At 51.5% G+C, this 16668-nt stretch overlaps 6 protein-coding genes across 6 annotated transcripts; 3 read left to right on the forward strand and 3 right to left on the reverse strand.

Annotated features, from left to right (window-relative positions):
- Positions 1–1039: 1039 nt before the first annotated feature.
- J4E82_005497 (uncharacterized protein) lies at positions 1040–3019 on the forward strand (the record flags this gene model as incomplete). The annotated part of the gene is made up of 3 exons (XM_051731761.1): positions 1040–1568; positions 1691–2209; positions 2268–3019. The coding sequence occupies 3 exons, from the start codon at positions 1040–1042 to the stop codon at positions 3017–3019; spliced, it is 1800 nt and encodes a 599-aa protein (XP_051588490.1).
- Positions 3020–3498: 479 nt separating this feature from the next.
- On the forward strand, positions 3499–4478 carry J4E82_005498 (uncharacterized protein; the record flags this gene model as incomplete). The annotated part of the gene is made up of 3 exons (XM_051731762.1): positions 3499–3547; positions 3600–4085; positions 4420–4478. The coding sequence occupies 3 exons, from the start codon at positions 3499–3501 to the stop codon at positions 4476–4478; spliced, it is 594 nt and encodes a 197-aa protein (XP_051588491.1).
- A 1386-nt stretch (positions 4479–5864) lies between these two features.
- Positions 5865–7736, reverse strand: INDA1 (Amino-acid permease inda1; the record flags this gene model as incomplete). The annotated part of the gene is made up of 4 exons (XM_051731763.1): positions 5865–6119; positions 6176–7296; positions 7350–7407; positions 7461–7736. The coding sequence occupies 4 exons, from the start codon at positions 7734–7736 to the stop codon at positions 5865–5867; spliced, it is 1710 nt and encodes a 569-aa protein (XP_051588492.1).
- A 4019-nt stretch (positions 7737–11755) lies between these two features.
- J4E82_005500 (uncharacterized protein) lies at positions 11756–12545 on the forward strand (the record flags this gene model as incomplete). The annotated part of the gene is made up of 2 exons (XM_051731764.1): positions 11756–12295; positions 12357–12545. 2 exons carry the CDS (start codon positions 11756–11758, stop codon positions 12543–12545), a joined length of 729 nt encoding a protein of 242 aa, XP_051588493.1.
- Positions 12546–12907: 362 nt separating this feature from the next.
- Positions 12908–14066, reverse strand: J4E82_005501 (uncharacterized protein; the record flags this gene model as incomplete). The annotated part of the gene is made up of 2 exons (XM_051731765.1): positions 12908–13863; positions 13949–14066. 2 exons carry the CDS (start codon positions 14064–14066, stop codon positions 12908–12910), a joined length of 1074 nt encoding a protein of 357 aa, XP_051588494.1.
- Positions 14067–14647: 581 nt separating this feature from the next.
- On the reverse strand, positions 14648–16317 carry CYP51B (Sterol 14-alpha demethylase; the record flags this gene model as incomplete). Its single annotated transcript, XM_051731766.1, has 3 exons — positions 14648–15778; positions 15825–16022; positions 16072–16317. The coding sequence occupies 3 exons, from the start codon at positions 16315–16317 to the stop codon at positions 14648–14650; spliced, it is 1575 nt and encodes a 524-aa protein (XP_051588495.1).
- Positions 16318–16668: the final 351 nt, after the last annotated feature.

Here is a 16668-nt window from a genome sequence, read left to right on the forward strand (position 1 = left end):
CCGCGTATGCGCCAATTGAGAACCGTCTGTCTTGGACATTTCACCAGCACTAACACGGTTGTCGGATTCGGGATGTGGGCTGCATCGAACGATCCACTACCAATAGCTAAGTAACCTCTACCAAGCCACAAAGCGAAGGCGAGTCACGCAATCCGTAGTATGGTGAAAACGTGCCGTGCCGTATAGTCTATCTGCTTTGAACCAGCTTCGACTCTTCAACTACCCAGCGAGAATAATATCATGGCTGCTGGAATTCGACGTGTGTCGGCTTCCTTCGCGAAAGAGTCTAGTCGTTACGAAACCCAGTTCTGTATTTTCCGGGGTCCAGGGTCGATGATGCATCGGTGAAGGCTACAACAGGAGCCAGGTACGAAAGGTACCTGATTGTCGGGTCTTCCGAGAAGTTCTAACGAGTCGCATAATGTCCCAACGATGGCTTGGAGCCGCGATCTCTGTTCGCGCCAATGGCTGATTTGCCGCTCTCCGGGACTTTCATGAAGGGGGAAGGTAAGCGGTTGTCTAGCAGGCGCTAAAAGTGGCTGGTGGCGCACATGTGATTAACTGGCCTTCGTGGGTCGTGCGTATCGTGTTGCAGGTTATCGGTAGTGACATTCTTGCGTGATGGCGTTGCAGTGATGTGCAGAATGCGCGGAGCTCTCGGTGTTGTTTTCTTCTGGTGCCCCTCTGGTTCGTTGTTTGTTTTCCGAGTGAGTGGGTTGGGAAGGTCACTTTCGTCGATCATCATCTGCGCTGTTATCGATGGGGACATTTCGCTTAACTCGGCGCTATGTCGGCTGGAACCGGGCGTCCCTGGTCTGTCAGGCGTCCAACCACAATTGACTTACGGTACCCAACACTGAGCTACTATAATCCGACTAGACACACTAGCCGGCCCAGTTGGCGAGATTGAGAGTCGTTCCCGTGTGCGAGCTGGCCTAAAGTGTGGTACGTGTTGCAACATGGCGGGAAAGATGAGGTATTATCGAGCGAAGATCCCCCCGCCTGGAGGCAACATTAGTTCTGTATTGAAGTCGTCGACATGTTTCCAACCTTTGATGTCCCTCCTCAACACGCGGAGACAGTAGGCGCCCGCAAGGCAAGAAAGGCTAGGGAAGATGACACTTCCAGAAGGTCGTTCTCCGCAACTTCGCAATCTTCAGGGAGCACGCACAGCAGCAAACGTCAAGATCCCCCAGGTCTATCAGACTCAAGATCTGGAGGGAAGACCGGCTTTGGCGGATGGTTTAGCAAGAGCAGTAAGAAGGGCATCCAGGAGATCGCGCCACTGTCAACACACAAGGAGACGCAGCGTCAAAAGGAGCCAGCACTTGAGCCAGAGTTAGAACTAGAGCTCGATCAAGGACCAGCACCACCGACGGCTCCCTTGGAAACACAGCAGCAAGCACCCGGAAGACCACCGTCACAACGTTCTGAGCAGGCGTCTCGAACTCTCCGTCCACATCATTTTCTGCCACCGCTGCCAACTCCTCCCCCTTCTATTGGGCTTCCACCAACACCCGTCTCCATGAATATGTCTTCAGGAATGCTAAGCCCTGTTAGTATATCAGGTACGTATAATATCCAAATCTACAGACGGCACGGTTGGAGTAGTCGTCAAAGCTCTGAATAGCTCAGTTGAGCACGGAGCGAGAATGATATTGCACAGGTAGCATGCTTACATGTGGTATAGACAGGAAGTCACAATACTCTACGATTTCCCGTGCCTCGTCCAACCAATCCAGCGTTACTCATTCCAACAACAGTGTCTTCTCCGGTGCTTCAGGTTACGAGACTACCCTCTCAGAAGATGCTTACGATGAGCCGCGCTCTGCCAGGGCTCCGTTCAGATCTCAACCGGTGTCACACACCCCATATTTTGAACCAGTCGAGCGCGGTTCGCGGACCGGCAGCAGACAGAGTAACGAACGTGATCAAAGCGTCAAGGTCTCTCAAACGCCCTTTACCCGTGCGTTAGCCAAGATGGAGAGTGCTGGTACTCGCATCATGTCTGCACGCTTGAGTGAGGAATGGGATGGTTTGGACGACGACGAAAGTTACCAAGAGATCATGTTCGAGAAGCGGTTGTGGGCACTGACCGCCTACCAGCGCCTAACACAGAATAAACCTCTACAGTCACCCGCTCATGAATTACTCAGCAATAGTCGGCCAGCAGATCAGAGGAGAGTTCTTCAAATACATGGCTCCTTAGGTTCGTTCAAGTTCATGCTCCAACTGATCTGAGGAGGCTTTAATGCTAACTATTGCAGCGGACGGATGGATGCTCGCAAACCGGTACCCTTCGGTAACAGTATATACACTATCCTCCACGAAAAGCCACCCCGCTACGACGTATCCTGCTCCTTTAAACCACCATTCGTTGTATACCCCTTCCCTTGCGTCTTCAGCGCCCTTCCCTGATAACTATTTCGATGCCGTTATCTCGCGCACAGCCGCGACCGTTCTTCGAAACGATGATTGGGCGCGATCATTCTTTGACTGTATGCGTGTGCTCAAGCCAGGAGGACAACTCGAGATGCTTTCAGTAGATGCGCACATGAGCTGCGAGGGACCCAAGCTATCTTCATGGGTTGACGAACATATATCTTGCAAATTAGAGGCTCATGGTGTGAGCAAGGAAGCGTCGGACACCGTTCTCGACACGATGGAGATAGTGGGGCTCGAGAACATTCGTCGCGCTCGTATCGCATTGCCTGCACACCCGCCTAAAGCAGTGGCAAAGGTAGCACCGTCCGCATCACATACCTTTGGTGCTACGATACCACCTCCTTCGCCACAGGACACCTTAGACACTACCAAGATGATGGCTTTTCTCGGCCGCCACTTCTATCAAGATCTCTACAGCAGGTTCATGAACATGGATCGGGGTGAAGAGTGGTTCTGGTCACACAAAGATCTTCGGGATGAGATCGATCGATACAAGACAAAGATTGTACTTACCATTTCTATTGCGCAAAAGCCTGACAGCATGTGCAACGGGCAAAGTTATTTGGAAGATTAGACAATTCACTGAAGCATAGCGACGTCATGTTGCATCAAACACATTATCCTCTTTTGGTATGGTCATTGACATTACTCAGAATGGCAGTCACTAAAACTGAGAGTGTTGTGAGAGTCAAGCCATTACTCAGCGACATTGTCTGTCGTGGATCTTCACTCATACCGTTTCAAAGCTCTGATCTACCAATGACTATCAAGCGGAGTTGATGGATACCAGTTGACGAACAGCGCAGAATAAGCTAGCTAGCATCAGAACATCTCTGCTTGCACTTGCTGTGGTTCTTGTTTCTTCCTTCCTTCCTACGGTTCCGCTTGCGGGACCCACTTTTGCCAGAGCGCAAACACCCTCACCTCTACACCTTTTGTAATCCTTCCTCTTCCTAGTCGCACTAGCGACGATCCTCAAGCCAAGTTGACCTACCAGCGGTCCTACTCGTTATACGCATCTCAACGGTCACAAATACCATTAGATATCCTACAATGGCTGCTTCCCAAATCGGTCACGGCCAGATCGGCAAGATCATAGAGGGTACGTGTAATAACTCAAGCTCGCAGGTGATATAGAAACTGACATTATGTAGATATGGAAGAACTCCTACCTTCTGTATCCATCGATAGGGCAGATTATCGAGCCTGTCGCACAACCTATGGCTGTCTGTCCAGCACCTACAAGCGTTCCAATGACTCCAACACTCCAGAGAAGGAATACAAGGAGTTACAAGCGCTTGAAAAGACTCTGCGTCACCGTCTCTCCAGTCTCGATGCTGACAGAGGTCTTCCGCGCAAATTCAAGGGTCTACTCGACGATCTCAAATCAGGTGTCGACGGTGCACTCGACCGCGGTGTATCCACCGACTTTCTAACTCAAGGTCTGAAAGACTCGTTGGAAGATAAGCCAGACGCTACACCTGCACCGAAGCCCGTGCCACCGAAGATGGTATCAGAGAAGCGGTTCAAAACAGTGTTGGACGAACTTCGCAACGAGAAAGAGAAGAACCGGAAGCCCAATGAAGAAAACAATCGCATGGCTTTAGAACTCAAACAGTACCAGATGCGCGAGAGGTTGGGTGAGCCGCCTCTGAAAAAACGATGCATCGGTTAGATTACTGACGAATCAGCCCAAACTGGTAGACGACCTGGCGCAGGCTTCTATTAAGACTACAAAGATACCGACTGTTCTACCTATTTTGACGTCAACTGCATCGTTCACGCCGTCTGTTCTGCTGTCCATCAGAAGCGAACCCAGGTCGAAAGAGGTTATCAATAAGAAGACAAAGAACAGGGAAGGAAGTCGATTTTTGGATCCCAAAGGTACTGATCCTTTTATCGCCGGATGAAAGAAGACTAACATTGATCAGGGGTGTCGTAACATCAAGTAGAAGGCGGATGGAAAGACTTTAGATCCGAAGCCTAGCAGTGCGCCAGGCGGAGAATGCACTCTGGAAGCACGCAGACTATGATGGATATTTTGTGCGCGGTCAAGCATTCTAGCGCAGCCTTTGTGACTGTCTCACATTATTTGAATAGTAACGACTTAAATCTTGATTTACTCCAATGAATGTCACCGTACAACGTACTTTGCTAAGAGAGATTGTGGGCTTCATTGAACCCATCACCATATTTACATCGTGCTGCATGACTCTCAATGTGTCTTCGAAAAACCGCAACATCACCATCAACCTTTTGCAATCAACCTATGACATACGAATTTCGCGAAGAATCTCACCCAGATAGCGTCGATTTTGCTTTCCACTCAACGCATCGCGTCCTATGCGATTCTCGGTGGGAAGTCAGGCGAGGTCGTATCTTTCCTATGGTCTCTACGAAGTTCAAGTGCAATGCGATCGAATTATATACGTCCATTTCACAAACTGCGCTTCCGGGCAGTCGCATGGCCAACAGGGCTGAGCAGCATGGATCGCAACACGCCCTAATTGAGCTAGATTCGAGCCTGGGACCAGAAATCAAAACGTACACGCAACCAGCAGGACCTCTCAATCCACGCGTCCAGTCTGAAGCCTGCTTTGAGCAAAGAGCAACAACAGGTCGTCAATCTTATCGTAGCTGGCCACAATGTTTTCTACACGGGTTCTATGGGTTCCGGGGAAGTTACCCATTCTGCGGGCTTTTGTCAAAAAGCTGCGAGAAGACAACAAAAGAGTGTTATTTGGCCGCCAATGAACCTCGATGCTTTGAACTGCAATGAGATTACGTTCTGCTATGGTACAAGTTTCTATGTCTTCGTGCACGTGGTTGACGCCTCGCCATATCTTACGCTGGCTAGATAGTGCCCGACGTAAAGGAGAACCTAGACGCGCTAAGAAAAGATGCTTATGCGAAACAAATTTGGAATCGGATGGATAATATGGATATCTTCATGGAGAATTAGCATATACGAAAACAATTCCTTTGCTCGGTTAAATAGAGTGAAGGAAGAGGCAAGGAAGTCAGAAGTTAAGATGTGTTCTAGAGCTCGCTTAGGCATGTACTTACTGCAATGACTAGGGAAAAGCCTGGGTGTCGTGTTTGAGTCCGTATTTCGATGGTAGAGAGAATTTGTTCTTTTTTCTTATGGGCCCCGTGGTTGATTAATTCAGGCGTAGTAAGAAACTAGAATGGCATAGAGAAAACGCATCGGTCAAAATAATGCGAAGGTCACATAATCACCGAAGATAAAAGGACAATAGAAGTATTGAAGGAAGGGGTATATAAACATTCAAGGTCACCTTTCTAGGAGGCGAACATTACGTATCAATCTACGATGAATAACATCATCAATTGATGACCAACTCAAAAACATTTGGTAAGTGCAACAAACCACGTACTAAACATATAGGAATATATGCTTAGAAGATGCGGTTGAAGAAACGCTTCCACGCAGGCCAGGTGGCGATCTCGGCGCGCTCCCTGTTAATGAGGTCCCAGTCGAGTTCACGACGGCCAGTGTCAACGTCCATCTGAGCGGTGCGGAGCCATCCCTCACGCTTCCAGAAGTATCCAGCAATCCAGAAAGCAGCAACGACGAAGACAGCGAGGTAAGCTGAAAAGAAATCGGTCGCGGTACCAAGCCTCTTGCCAATGGGCGACACGGCAGTGTAGAACTAAACCCATTGTTAGCATAATTGTTTACATGAACGTTCAAGGGAAAGAATCTTACCTGAGCAATGAGGACAACAATAATGATGCCAATGCCAATCCAGGAGCCAACAACACCACCAGCAGCCTTGAATGGGATCTCATCCAAGGTGTGTCCGTGGTAAGCCCAGGCCTTGCGGAAGCGGATATGGGCGAGGCAGATGGAGCCCCAGGTGAAGAGAGCAGCAAGACCGGACAGAGCAACGAACCAGTTGAAGACAGTCTCACCAGTAGACGCCAAGTTCATGTAGGCAAGAGGACCCCACATGAGAATGAAGGCAACAGAGTACAGAGGGCGTCCGGCACGGTCGATGTAGGTGAAGCACTTGGGAGCGTAACCCTGGTTGGCAAGAGCAGTGAGGGTTCGAGAACCACCGTATACACCAGAGACACCGATGGAGATGACGGAGATGAGAATGACAACGTTCATGAAACTGTCAAATCCAATCAATCCAGCGTTCTTGCCAGCAATGACGAAGGGGGAGGTGTTGGCATCGGAAGAGGAGCCCATCAGACGATTGTCGTTGGAGGGAACAAGAAGTCCGACAAAGGTGAGACCGAGGATGTAGAACAAGGTGATTCGCCAAAAGACCTGACGGATAGCACCAGGAAGGGACTTCAGAGGGTTCTTAGTCTCAGCGGCAGCGAGACCAACAAGTTCGGTACCCGAGAAGGAGAAAGCGGCGGTGACGAATACAGTGCAGAAACCCTTGAAGCCGTTTTGGAAAGCGCCCGGGTTGTACCAAGTACGAGCTCCCCAGTATTCAGAGTACATGCCATTGCTGGGACCTCCTCCGAGGACCAAGATCAAGGCAATGATCATGAAGACGATGGTGGCACCCAGCTTGATACAAGACGACCAGAACTCTTCTTCGGCATATCCCAGGGTGCCCCAGATGTTGATTAAAACAATGAAGACCCAGAATATCGTGATGAAGACTGCGACGTTTGTTTCTTGAGCGCCCGGCCAATAATGGATTGTTAGACCGGCGACGAGAAGCTCAAGAGGTAAGACAATAGCCCATTGGAAGACGTAGTTCCAGCCCATGGCGAAACCCCAGGAAGGATCAATGAAGCGAGTGGAGTAGGTATAGAAACCACCGGAGACGGGGTACATAACAGCGAGTTCACCAAGAGCGTAGACTACGGAGAGTCAATACTGTTTGAGTATACAGAGGCGTGAAGCGATTACTTACCGACGTTGAAGATCATGACACCCATGATTGAGAAATCAATCAGGACTGAGGCAGGACCCTGTAGAAGCTGTGAGTTGATATTCAAAGATATTGGAGACATGTACAACTTACACCTTTGGCCAGAGCACCACCGGAACCAACGAAGAAACCAGCACCGATAGAACCACCGATGGCAATCATGTGAAGATGGCGCGTCTTCATGGACTTGTCGAGCTCGATCAAACCGCCCTCATGGGGACGACGCTGGAAGGACTTCATGTTCAGACCGTTGCGGGTCATGAAGTCCTCACCGTCACGCCAGTCAGCAACATCTTCGCTCTGACTCTCAATGGTTGGGTGAGGGACGCTGGTCTTCTCATCAGGCGGGAGAGCCTTCTCGTGGTCCATGATGGGCGGTTGGACAGGTCAGTGCTGGGGATGGGAAAGACTGGTGAAGACGAGAGAGACCCTGGGAGCGGCTGCTCTTATGGAGATATGGATCAGCGGGAGGGGGAGGCAATTGACATTTATCCAGTCCAGGTTGGAGATGGTCCTCACGGAACAGGCGACAGGGACCCTCGTCGATTGATGCACAAGGCGCACGAGCCGGGAGCTTGGCACCGCTCTTGGCATCCCTCCATTACAGTGAAGGGCCAGGCGGACGACTGATAGGCTGGCGTCGTGTTTGGTTGGCTGGTTGCACACGACCAGGACAAGCGTTGGCCGCAAGCGGATAGTGCTAACAGGGACGGTGAATTGGCGCCCCGCGGTGGGTCTTGGGATTAGCTTGGGACCTCCCCGCTACAGCAAATCGGCCGGTGGCGTATAGGGCTTGGCGCGAGCTTCGAGGGGGCCCTTGGTGTCGTTTGGTCAGACCGGGTCGCTGGGCGGAGATTGGGCCCAAAGAGGACTGATAACGAGTGTGCGAGTGAAGGCGAGGTACGAGTTTAGCAACGTTCTAGCACATTTTCTAGAACGCTGATTGCAGCGCTGGGCTCCCTTGGCGACCGCGGTTTTCTTCGGATCCAACGCCGCTTTCCTTGCCAGCTGCCTCTATTGGCGAATCGAGGTTGGTGAAGCGCGACCGTCTTATCTGCAGTCGGATGGCCGCGCTTACTTGGTGCAGTCTGGAGAAGCCCCTCACGTGCCCCACGTTCATGTGTACCTGCCTGTCCAGGCCTAGCCCCTCCGCTTCCGTCATCTCCGCTTCGGCTAGCCCGCGACGCGATGCCTCTCCAACAATACTGTTTGTCAACCACTCCATCGGTGGCGCTGCGAGGCGCTGCCGTCCTGCCATCGCGAATACCGCGAATAGGCATGGCCAAGCGCTCGTGATTGCGGCGTGTGCTGTGTCATGGGGCGTAATGAGTACGGCACCATTGCGTTACATTGCCCATCTAAGTGCGCATCCTAGCACGACAATCCCTCGTTCGTTTCAGTTGCCTCGATGATTAGGCCCTTTTGCGCTCCACCAGCCCCCTTCGAGAACAACGTTATCAACGCGTGGGGGACGAGCTTGCTGAATCCTTTGCTTAAGAGGTGCGATGTCGCGCCTGTTTGACACTTGGTTGCGAACGTACCATCCAACGGCAACGGCTCCCAGATCCACCGTGCTGATGCCCGAGAAAAACCACAATTTTTGCCCCAGGAATCGCAGCCAATTACGAGCCCCCCGCTCGCTTGCTTCCCCAATGGCCTTAGCTCATATCTTGCCAATTTTGCTTGGAATTTCTTGAATGTCTTGGAACGTCCCATATCGGACCAGTCGACAGGCCTGTCACAACACCATGATCCGTCAGCCTGGCGACTGTATACAGGCCCGCAGGACGAAGGGTCCACCAGAATCCTTTATCTCAATATTGTCAAATTCGAATTGCCAACGCTCGCTTGTCTGCTATTAGCGCTGCTCCACTGATAAACACCTGTCTGAGCGTCGTATGTTGGGGTGCTTCGATCCGCGTCTGGGACCCCCCTAGGATCCACTGTCATCCACCGGCATCCACTTGAACCTGGATTCCAGATAACCTCGTTCCTCACCACGGCCACGGAGAGTGACGTTCCTCCCCTGGTAATTCGTCACCGGCGGCAAATGTCACAACGATATAACCCGTAGTTGCAGCATAAACCAGCTTGCTGCGTTCTGACCACAGTGTGCCTTGCGCTAGAATTTCTGACCGACTTTCACGCCGCATAAGCGGCCGTGGCCCCCAGTACGACATGCCGCTCGCACCGAGTTGGCGGTTTTTCCAAACAATACCGCCGAGAGTCAGGCCTGTATGCGCATGTACACGCCTTTATCACCATGGACCCTGAATCTTGCGCAAATCGATTTTGTCGCAATGAACGTGTTCAACAATGCTCAGCAATCGCGAAGATGGTTCTTCATACTAATGACTCGGGGCCAGTAGCCTATCAAGTTTCCCTTACAGTCACCAACCACAAACTCGTTCAACGGAATGACGAGTTTGTACGTCATTTACACTAAAGTTATCGCGATTCTATTCCTCAAGATTTCTCCTCCAAACTGGGTTGCGCATCGAAGAAACGTGACATCTTCCGGGATTCTTACGTCGATCAACTTCCGAGAGTGCCGTGGATCCAACACACACTCTTCGCTAGCACAACGACATCATGTTGCCACTATCTACCATAGTTCTCTACATGTGCGCCAATGATCACTTGACGTATACGTCACTCGAACTCTGGAAGTTTTCAGTCTACTTTGAAATCCGTACTGAATTAGAGCTCAATAACTACCGCGAGGCCCTCGAACATGGGACGTTATTTTCTGGAAATCCATACAGTTTAGAAAACGCTTTACACAACACAACTACCTTTTTGGCAAAGACGAGTCTCGAAAGACTATGCCTTGAAGCCTAGATATCCTCACGCGGCCTCCAAATAGTACTATTTCCTTCTCCTCCATGGCTAACCGGCTGTCTCTCCCGCCAACCAGCCGTCCCCAGATGCCTTTTATCTTCCATCGATCTCCCTCTCCTTTCTTTTTATCATTTGAACGGTCATCCATCTCCTTCTGTCTCTTGAGGAACAGTGACTGGTAGAACTCCAACCTCATTGTCTCCCGTATTCTCACCATACTACCAACGCTACCCTTCCTTTCCGCGATATCCCTGACAACATCGTACACGGACACCTTCCTCTTTCGTTCCGGAAAAGGAGGCGGCGTCCGCGGGAACAGAAAGCTCGGGGTTAGGAATGGAGAGGTTACTGGAAGAGGCGAGGCTGGTAACAGGAACGTCGTTCTGGTTGGTGTGGGCGTAGGTGTACGGAGAAATGTCAGTGCCCTCGGTGAAAGCGGACTGTCAAATATGGATAGTGGAGACGCAGGAAGAAGGGGTGTCGCCCTAGGGAGTAAGTACAGGTAGTTGGTTGAGGACATCTGGTGGTGGAGCGAGATACGGATTCATTGGTGAGTCTGACGAGTCTCGTGAGCAGGTAGATGCGAGTGGTGACGGCGTATCGGGGTCCCAGTAGGATAAGGCTGGCACGGGGGGAGCTTTATGATCGAAGTTGATTGACGTATACATCGACGGGTAGGTCGCACGTCGCGGCGTAGGTGGACGGGGGGCGCGCCATAGAGTTGTTGATGTGGGAGGTATGATGAGGGAGGTTGGTCGGGGGCGGACCGACGGCATAAGCAATAATTGATTGAAGGCAGTTGATAATAGGTTGATATAGAACAACGGCAGGGTTAGAATATTGTTGCTCTCTCCACGAGCAGCTCAATTATAGTGCCGTCCTCTTGATATACCTTCCAAGAATCCCACGCAGCATGCGTGGTTTGGCCATTGGACAGAGACATGCTGATGGTCCATACCCGAAGACCGAGACTTGAGGTGCGCATCCACGACGATAGCCTGATTGTCTTGCAGACATGTGATATTCTTGGATTCAGAGTCTACGCCAAGTTCACAAGAAAGCTTCTGCACCGCGGACGCGCCAAGCCCAAGCCCGAGTGTAGGTTCGACAATTGGCAGTCGCCGAGACACAGTCTATAGGAAAACTGCAGCATTATGGTTTTGTCTCGCCATGACAGTGGGCGGCAACAGCACGTACAAAGTCTAAGTCAAGTTCTCCAAGACATGGGTTGTGCGCCGCTCGCAAGGTTTCTATGGAGAAGACGGCGGAACGGATGAGTCAGCAGCATCCGAGCAAGAAGAAGAAATGACGTCTCGTCAACGTTAAGCGCAGACGCGAAATCCTCCGAATCGTGAGCTTGACTAGTTGTTGGCATCCTCGCAATACTCAATCAGCAGCGTCATTGCCATCGGCGACTAGAGTGCACAACGCTTCTCCGCAATCGCCAAGGCGCGCAATCTGCAGCTACTGACATCCAACGGGAAGGTTGGCAAACACCTCAGCGACCTCAGCGACGCAGCCCCACCGTCGTCCGAGACACATCCAAGATGCTCACACGAAGTGCACTGTGCCCAGCGAGGGCCTTTGCCAGCCGATTCTCGCCTGCCATCCTCGCTCCCTCGTCAACTGCCGCCGCGACTTCCTTCTCCACATGCACACGACCAAGCAGGCTCCGGCAACAACAACAGCGCAGCAGCCCGATTCCTACCTCACGCACCACGTTCCCCAGCAGGCCGATAGCACGACATGCATCAACTGCCCCCGCACAGCCCGTCGCCAACAACTCGCCCGGCGCACAACCCCAACTTACATGGAACGCCTTCTTCGCCCTACGCCGCACGCGCCGGAGAATCGGCCAGGCTTGCTCTGGAGTCGGCGCAGTAGGCGTGACATACTTTGGTCTCACCACCATGATCAACAATGGCTACGATGCCACCCTTTCCGCCCAACTCGGTGGTTTTGACCCCTTCATGCTCATGGGACTGAGCACCTTGGGTATGATGGCCGTGGGATGGCTTATTGGGCCCATTTTTGGTAACCAGGTCTTCAATCTGGCTTACAGGGGTGTACTTGGCGAATTCACACGGGTAAGTTGAAATGCTGTTTGTTTGGCAAGAGTTGGAGATCGAATACTCATCTCCTGTCTAGAAAGATTCCGCCTTCTTCAACCGCATCAAGCGCCACCGCGTCGATCCTACCGCGTCCTCGCTGGCCAACCCGCCACCGGATTACTACGGCGAGAAGATTGGTAGCGTTGCTGGATACAGGCGGTGGTTGAAGGACCAGCGTGCCTTCAACCTCAAGACGGGAAGGTACCGCGCAACCAAGGCTTTGTAGGAAGGACCTGGGCATCTTGTTAATCGGATACAAGACTCCAAGTATCAAATCAGAAGCTCGTCTGATGTAAGATTGCATGAGTTGTAGGGAGAAGCATAGTGTGAATCAGGGATGAACTTTGACTTCAGGATTATATGGGCGGTAGGGTCTGGAGGCGCACGAGTGAGTACTGCTTACGTACTCCTCTGTTTTTCACAAGTGTCAAAATATCTGGGCGACGATCCTAGCTTCGTACATTCGCATCTCAACCCACGCCGTGTTTCCAATTGTTCTTGAAGAGAAACGAACGACAAAACATACATGTATTTATATGTACATCTCTGATATTTGGATGAATCACATCTCCATCTTGCGAGTTCACACTATATCCTCGCCCTCCTCTCCACCCTCTCCAACACACCCACAACCCCATCTCTAACCTCTCTAATCACATCACCAACTGGCATAACCTTCCGAACCAACCCCACCCCACTCCCAGCATACGCCGTCATTCTCCCTCCATCCTGCCTCCACCCCTCATCCCCCCTTTCCATCTCCTCTTTGTACAGCCTTGTATTCTCCTCTTGACTCATCCCCTTCTCTACTGCATCCACATAGCTCTGCGTAATGATCCCGCGCGCATTGTGTGTCTCAGCCCAATTTGTGCCACGTAGCGAGTCGTAAACTTTGGTACGAACAGTGCTTTGGCCGCCGTCGGTGGTGCGTAGGACAGCAGAGCGGTAGCCCTGGGTTATGTTGGCTTCAGGCGTGGCAAGTAGACGCGTTCCTAAGATGCAACCTGAGGCGCCGAGGGTCAGGGCGGCGGCGAAGGTGCGGGAGTCGGAAATTCCTCCTGCGGCTATAAGGATTGGTTTTTGCCGAGTTTGGGTTTTCTGGAAATATTCTTCCAATGTGTCCTTGACTTCTGGTAACAGCGTTACGATACTTGCCCCTTTTACTAAGCCATGGCCTCCTGCATCTGTTCCTTGCACAACGAGGACGTCTGGTTGCACTTGTTTGACTACTTCGACAGCTTCTGTCACACTACCTACTTGGACCCAGATCTTCGTTTCTGGGGAAGCAGTTCTACTCTTTTCTGTCCATTGCACGAGCGAGATTATGGAGGAAGGAGCGAAGAACCAAACTGCTGCAGGTCGGTGTCGGGCGATAATGGGGATAGCCATCTCGAGGTTCGCTCCCCAGTTGATAAATCCGATACCGATTGGTAAGGTGCCATGCCGTGTTTGTAACGTGGTGCTTTTGAGTAGTTCCTGTGCGTGGCGGACGTGGGATTCTAGGTCTGAGACATCTGTTCCTGCGCCTATGAACCCAATTCCGCCTGTGCGAATTCGTTAGTAAGTCAACGAATTAGTTATGTGGATTGAAAGGTGATACAGATTTAGCTCTTTTCTCCCATGACTTACCGGCTTTCGACACTTCAACAGCCATGTCCGCTAGAGCGATCAGTCGCATTGGTGCACTCACCACCAGCGGCGTTTGAACCCATGGGTAATCTCCAGCTAGTCTCTGAATATCGTCCATCTCTTCTTGTTCTTCTGTTCTTCCTTTGACGGAACTCGACTAAATAAGTGTTTATATATACTTCGTGTTACACTGCACAGAATTGCGACTTCCAGTAACCTTAGCAGAATCCCAAACTCACAGCTCCTCGCTTGTCTGTTCAATTGCTCACGTAAATGATGCAATGGATTGGTCGGTACGAAAAGGCAATTGCGGGAATCGATGCTTTATAGCGAGACTGACAATACACGTATAAAGGTAATGGTCGAATGATGATGCGTGTGCCCCAGGTTCCGCTAGACCAACCGCAAGGTTTCGACATCTCCTCGGCTATACCAACATGGAACTAATCCGGCCTTACTCGGCATTCAACTCGAATAACATATTACATGTTTAAGCGCACACGAAACTATTATGTTGTCTTCATTACATCTTATCCTCAAATGCCCTAAGGTATTAACTAAGATACTAATCCCAAAGTCTATGTTCACATGAACAGAACCAAAATCTCATGCCTGAAAAGCCCCAATATCTACATCCACCCATCATTAAGACCCGAAATGCGTCGTAAAAAGTGGAAAGAAGAGAAGTCATTACAGCTTCTACTGTCTCCTCTCCCACTCCACAATACCAGGAGCCAATGGCCTGGAGAACAAACTCGAGTAGTCGGTGCCAACAATGTCCTTGCTGCCACCTACATTCCTCAGCTTGAACTCGCGCACGAATGCTACGAGGATGGTTTGCAGTTGAAGGTAAGCAAACTGCTCACCAATGCAACGATGCCTTCCAGCGCCAAAAGGCAGGTAGGGAGAGTTTGTTCCCTTGGAAACAACGCCCCAACCATAGTCGATTTTTTCTTGGTCGGCATCGTCGCGCTCCTCGTCATACTGTTGGTGCTCGGGGTCCCATCGGTGCGGGTCCCAGACAGCGGGGTTGACAAAGTGGGTGTCGAGCTGAGCGGAGAAACCAGGCGAAGACATGAGAGTGTGGGTGGTGGGTACGACGTAGTTGGTTCCATCGACAACGAGGGGTTGCTTGACCTTGCGCATGATGGAGTGGATCGGAGCGTGAATACGAAGGGTTTCCTTGACGACCTGAGCGTGGAGGGGTAGCTTCTGGAGGTCTTCGTAGGTCAGAGGTGGAAGGTCTTCACCAAGAATAGACTTTTGCTCAGCAAGGAGTTCTTCTACCAGGTGTGAGTTTTGTGCCAAGCGTAGCAGAATCCAGGAGATGGTCGAGGATGACGAGTGTTGACCAGCCATGAGCAGCGCAATCATAATTCCGGCAATCTCATGCTCAGGAACTGGTGTGCCGTCCTTGTACTTGCAGTCCATCAGGTGCCAGATCATGTCGTGTGAGTCCTTCTTGGCCGCACCCGATCTCCTCTTGCGAACGACTTCAGAGTATAGCTTGATCATCGTCTCTCGTGCGTTGTCGCGTGCGCGGTTGTGGGGAAGCGGGGCCCACGACAGCATGAAGTTGATGGGTGAGAAGCCCATGTCGAGGTCGTGGTACAGCTCAGCGAATTTGGAATCGAACGACTTGCGGATCTCCTCACCCTGGAGCGAACGAGAGGCGGTGTAGATGGTGAGCTCGGCCATGACCTTGGGGACGTTGAAAGTGCCCTTTTGCCCCTTGAAAGTCTCGTGGCGCTTCATGAAGTCTTCGCATTCTTGTGTGATGAGAGTGACGTAGGAGCGAAGAGCCTCTTGGGTGAGACCATACTTGACAAACTGTCTTTGTGTTAGCATTGACGTGGTCAGAAGACGACATGCGTACCTTCTTCTGCTCCATGAGCTTCGAATTAGGGCAGTCGTAGACGACATCCTTGCCAAAGACCGGTGTGCAGAGTGGGGAGTAGATCTCCTCGGCATTGACATCCTTGATCTTTCCGTTGAGGATAAAGTTGTTGCCAGTGGTGTCCAGGCACACCGTCATCTTGCGACCGAGGAGAATGAAGGTGAAGACGTTGCCATACTACTTTCAGTCAGTTGTGTTCAATTCGGCCATTGCACGTCCTACACACCTTCTTCTGGTTGGCGAAGAAGAACGCATACGGGTCCATGCCATATGTGACGGTGTTGCCGATGACGGGCAGCCAGTGGAAGACGAGAGGCGGCTCATTGGGGTTCTTGAGCAGCAGCTGCTTCAAGACATTGAGGACGACGGCGATCAGGATAAAGGAGGCGAAGCCGGCGGCGACGATGACGGGCGTGGACGAGTTGGAGGTAAAGTTGCCAAGGGGGCCGGCGACGTTGGCGAGAAAACCCATGATGGGCAACAAGAAGCAACGACAGGAGTGAAAGCGTGGTTGAAGGACAATGTTGACGGGGAACGCGCCTCAATAAATTTCCCAGAAGTCGAGGGCGCGCATGGACCAGGGTATCCAATCATACAAATGAGTCGTCGCCTCTGCCGTACAGGGCGGTATCCGACTGGACTGTCGGTGTCGACGTCTTGGCAGGGACCGGCATGCGGATACTAGCGTCCCCGACCTGACAAGGAGAGAATGGCTGGTGGCACCACTGACAGACCATGCGAAGCAGATTGCTGTCATCGTACACTGTTTCGTGTCATTGGCTCGAGGGTACATCACCTCATCCAGGACCCAAAAGCAGATATC

The sequence above is a fragment of the Alternaria postmessia genome, assembly GCF_024291825.1.
Source record: "Alternaria postmessia strain BMP 2775 chromosome Unknown scaffold_29, whole genome shotgun sequence".
Classification (NCBI taxonomy): Eukaryota; Fungi; Ascomycota; class Dothideomycetes; order Pleosporales; family Pleosporaceae; genus Alternaria; species Alternaria postmessia.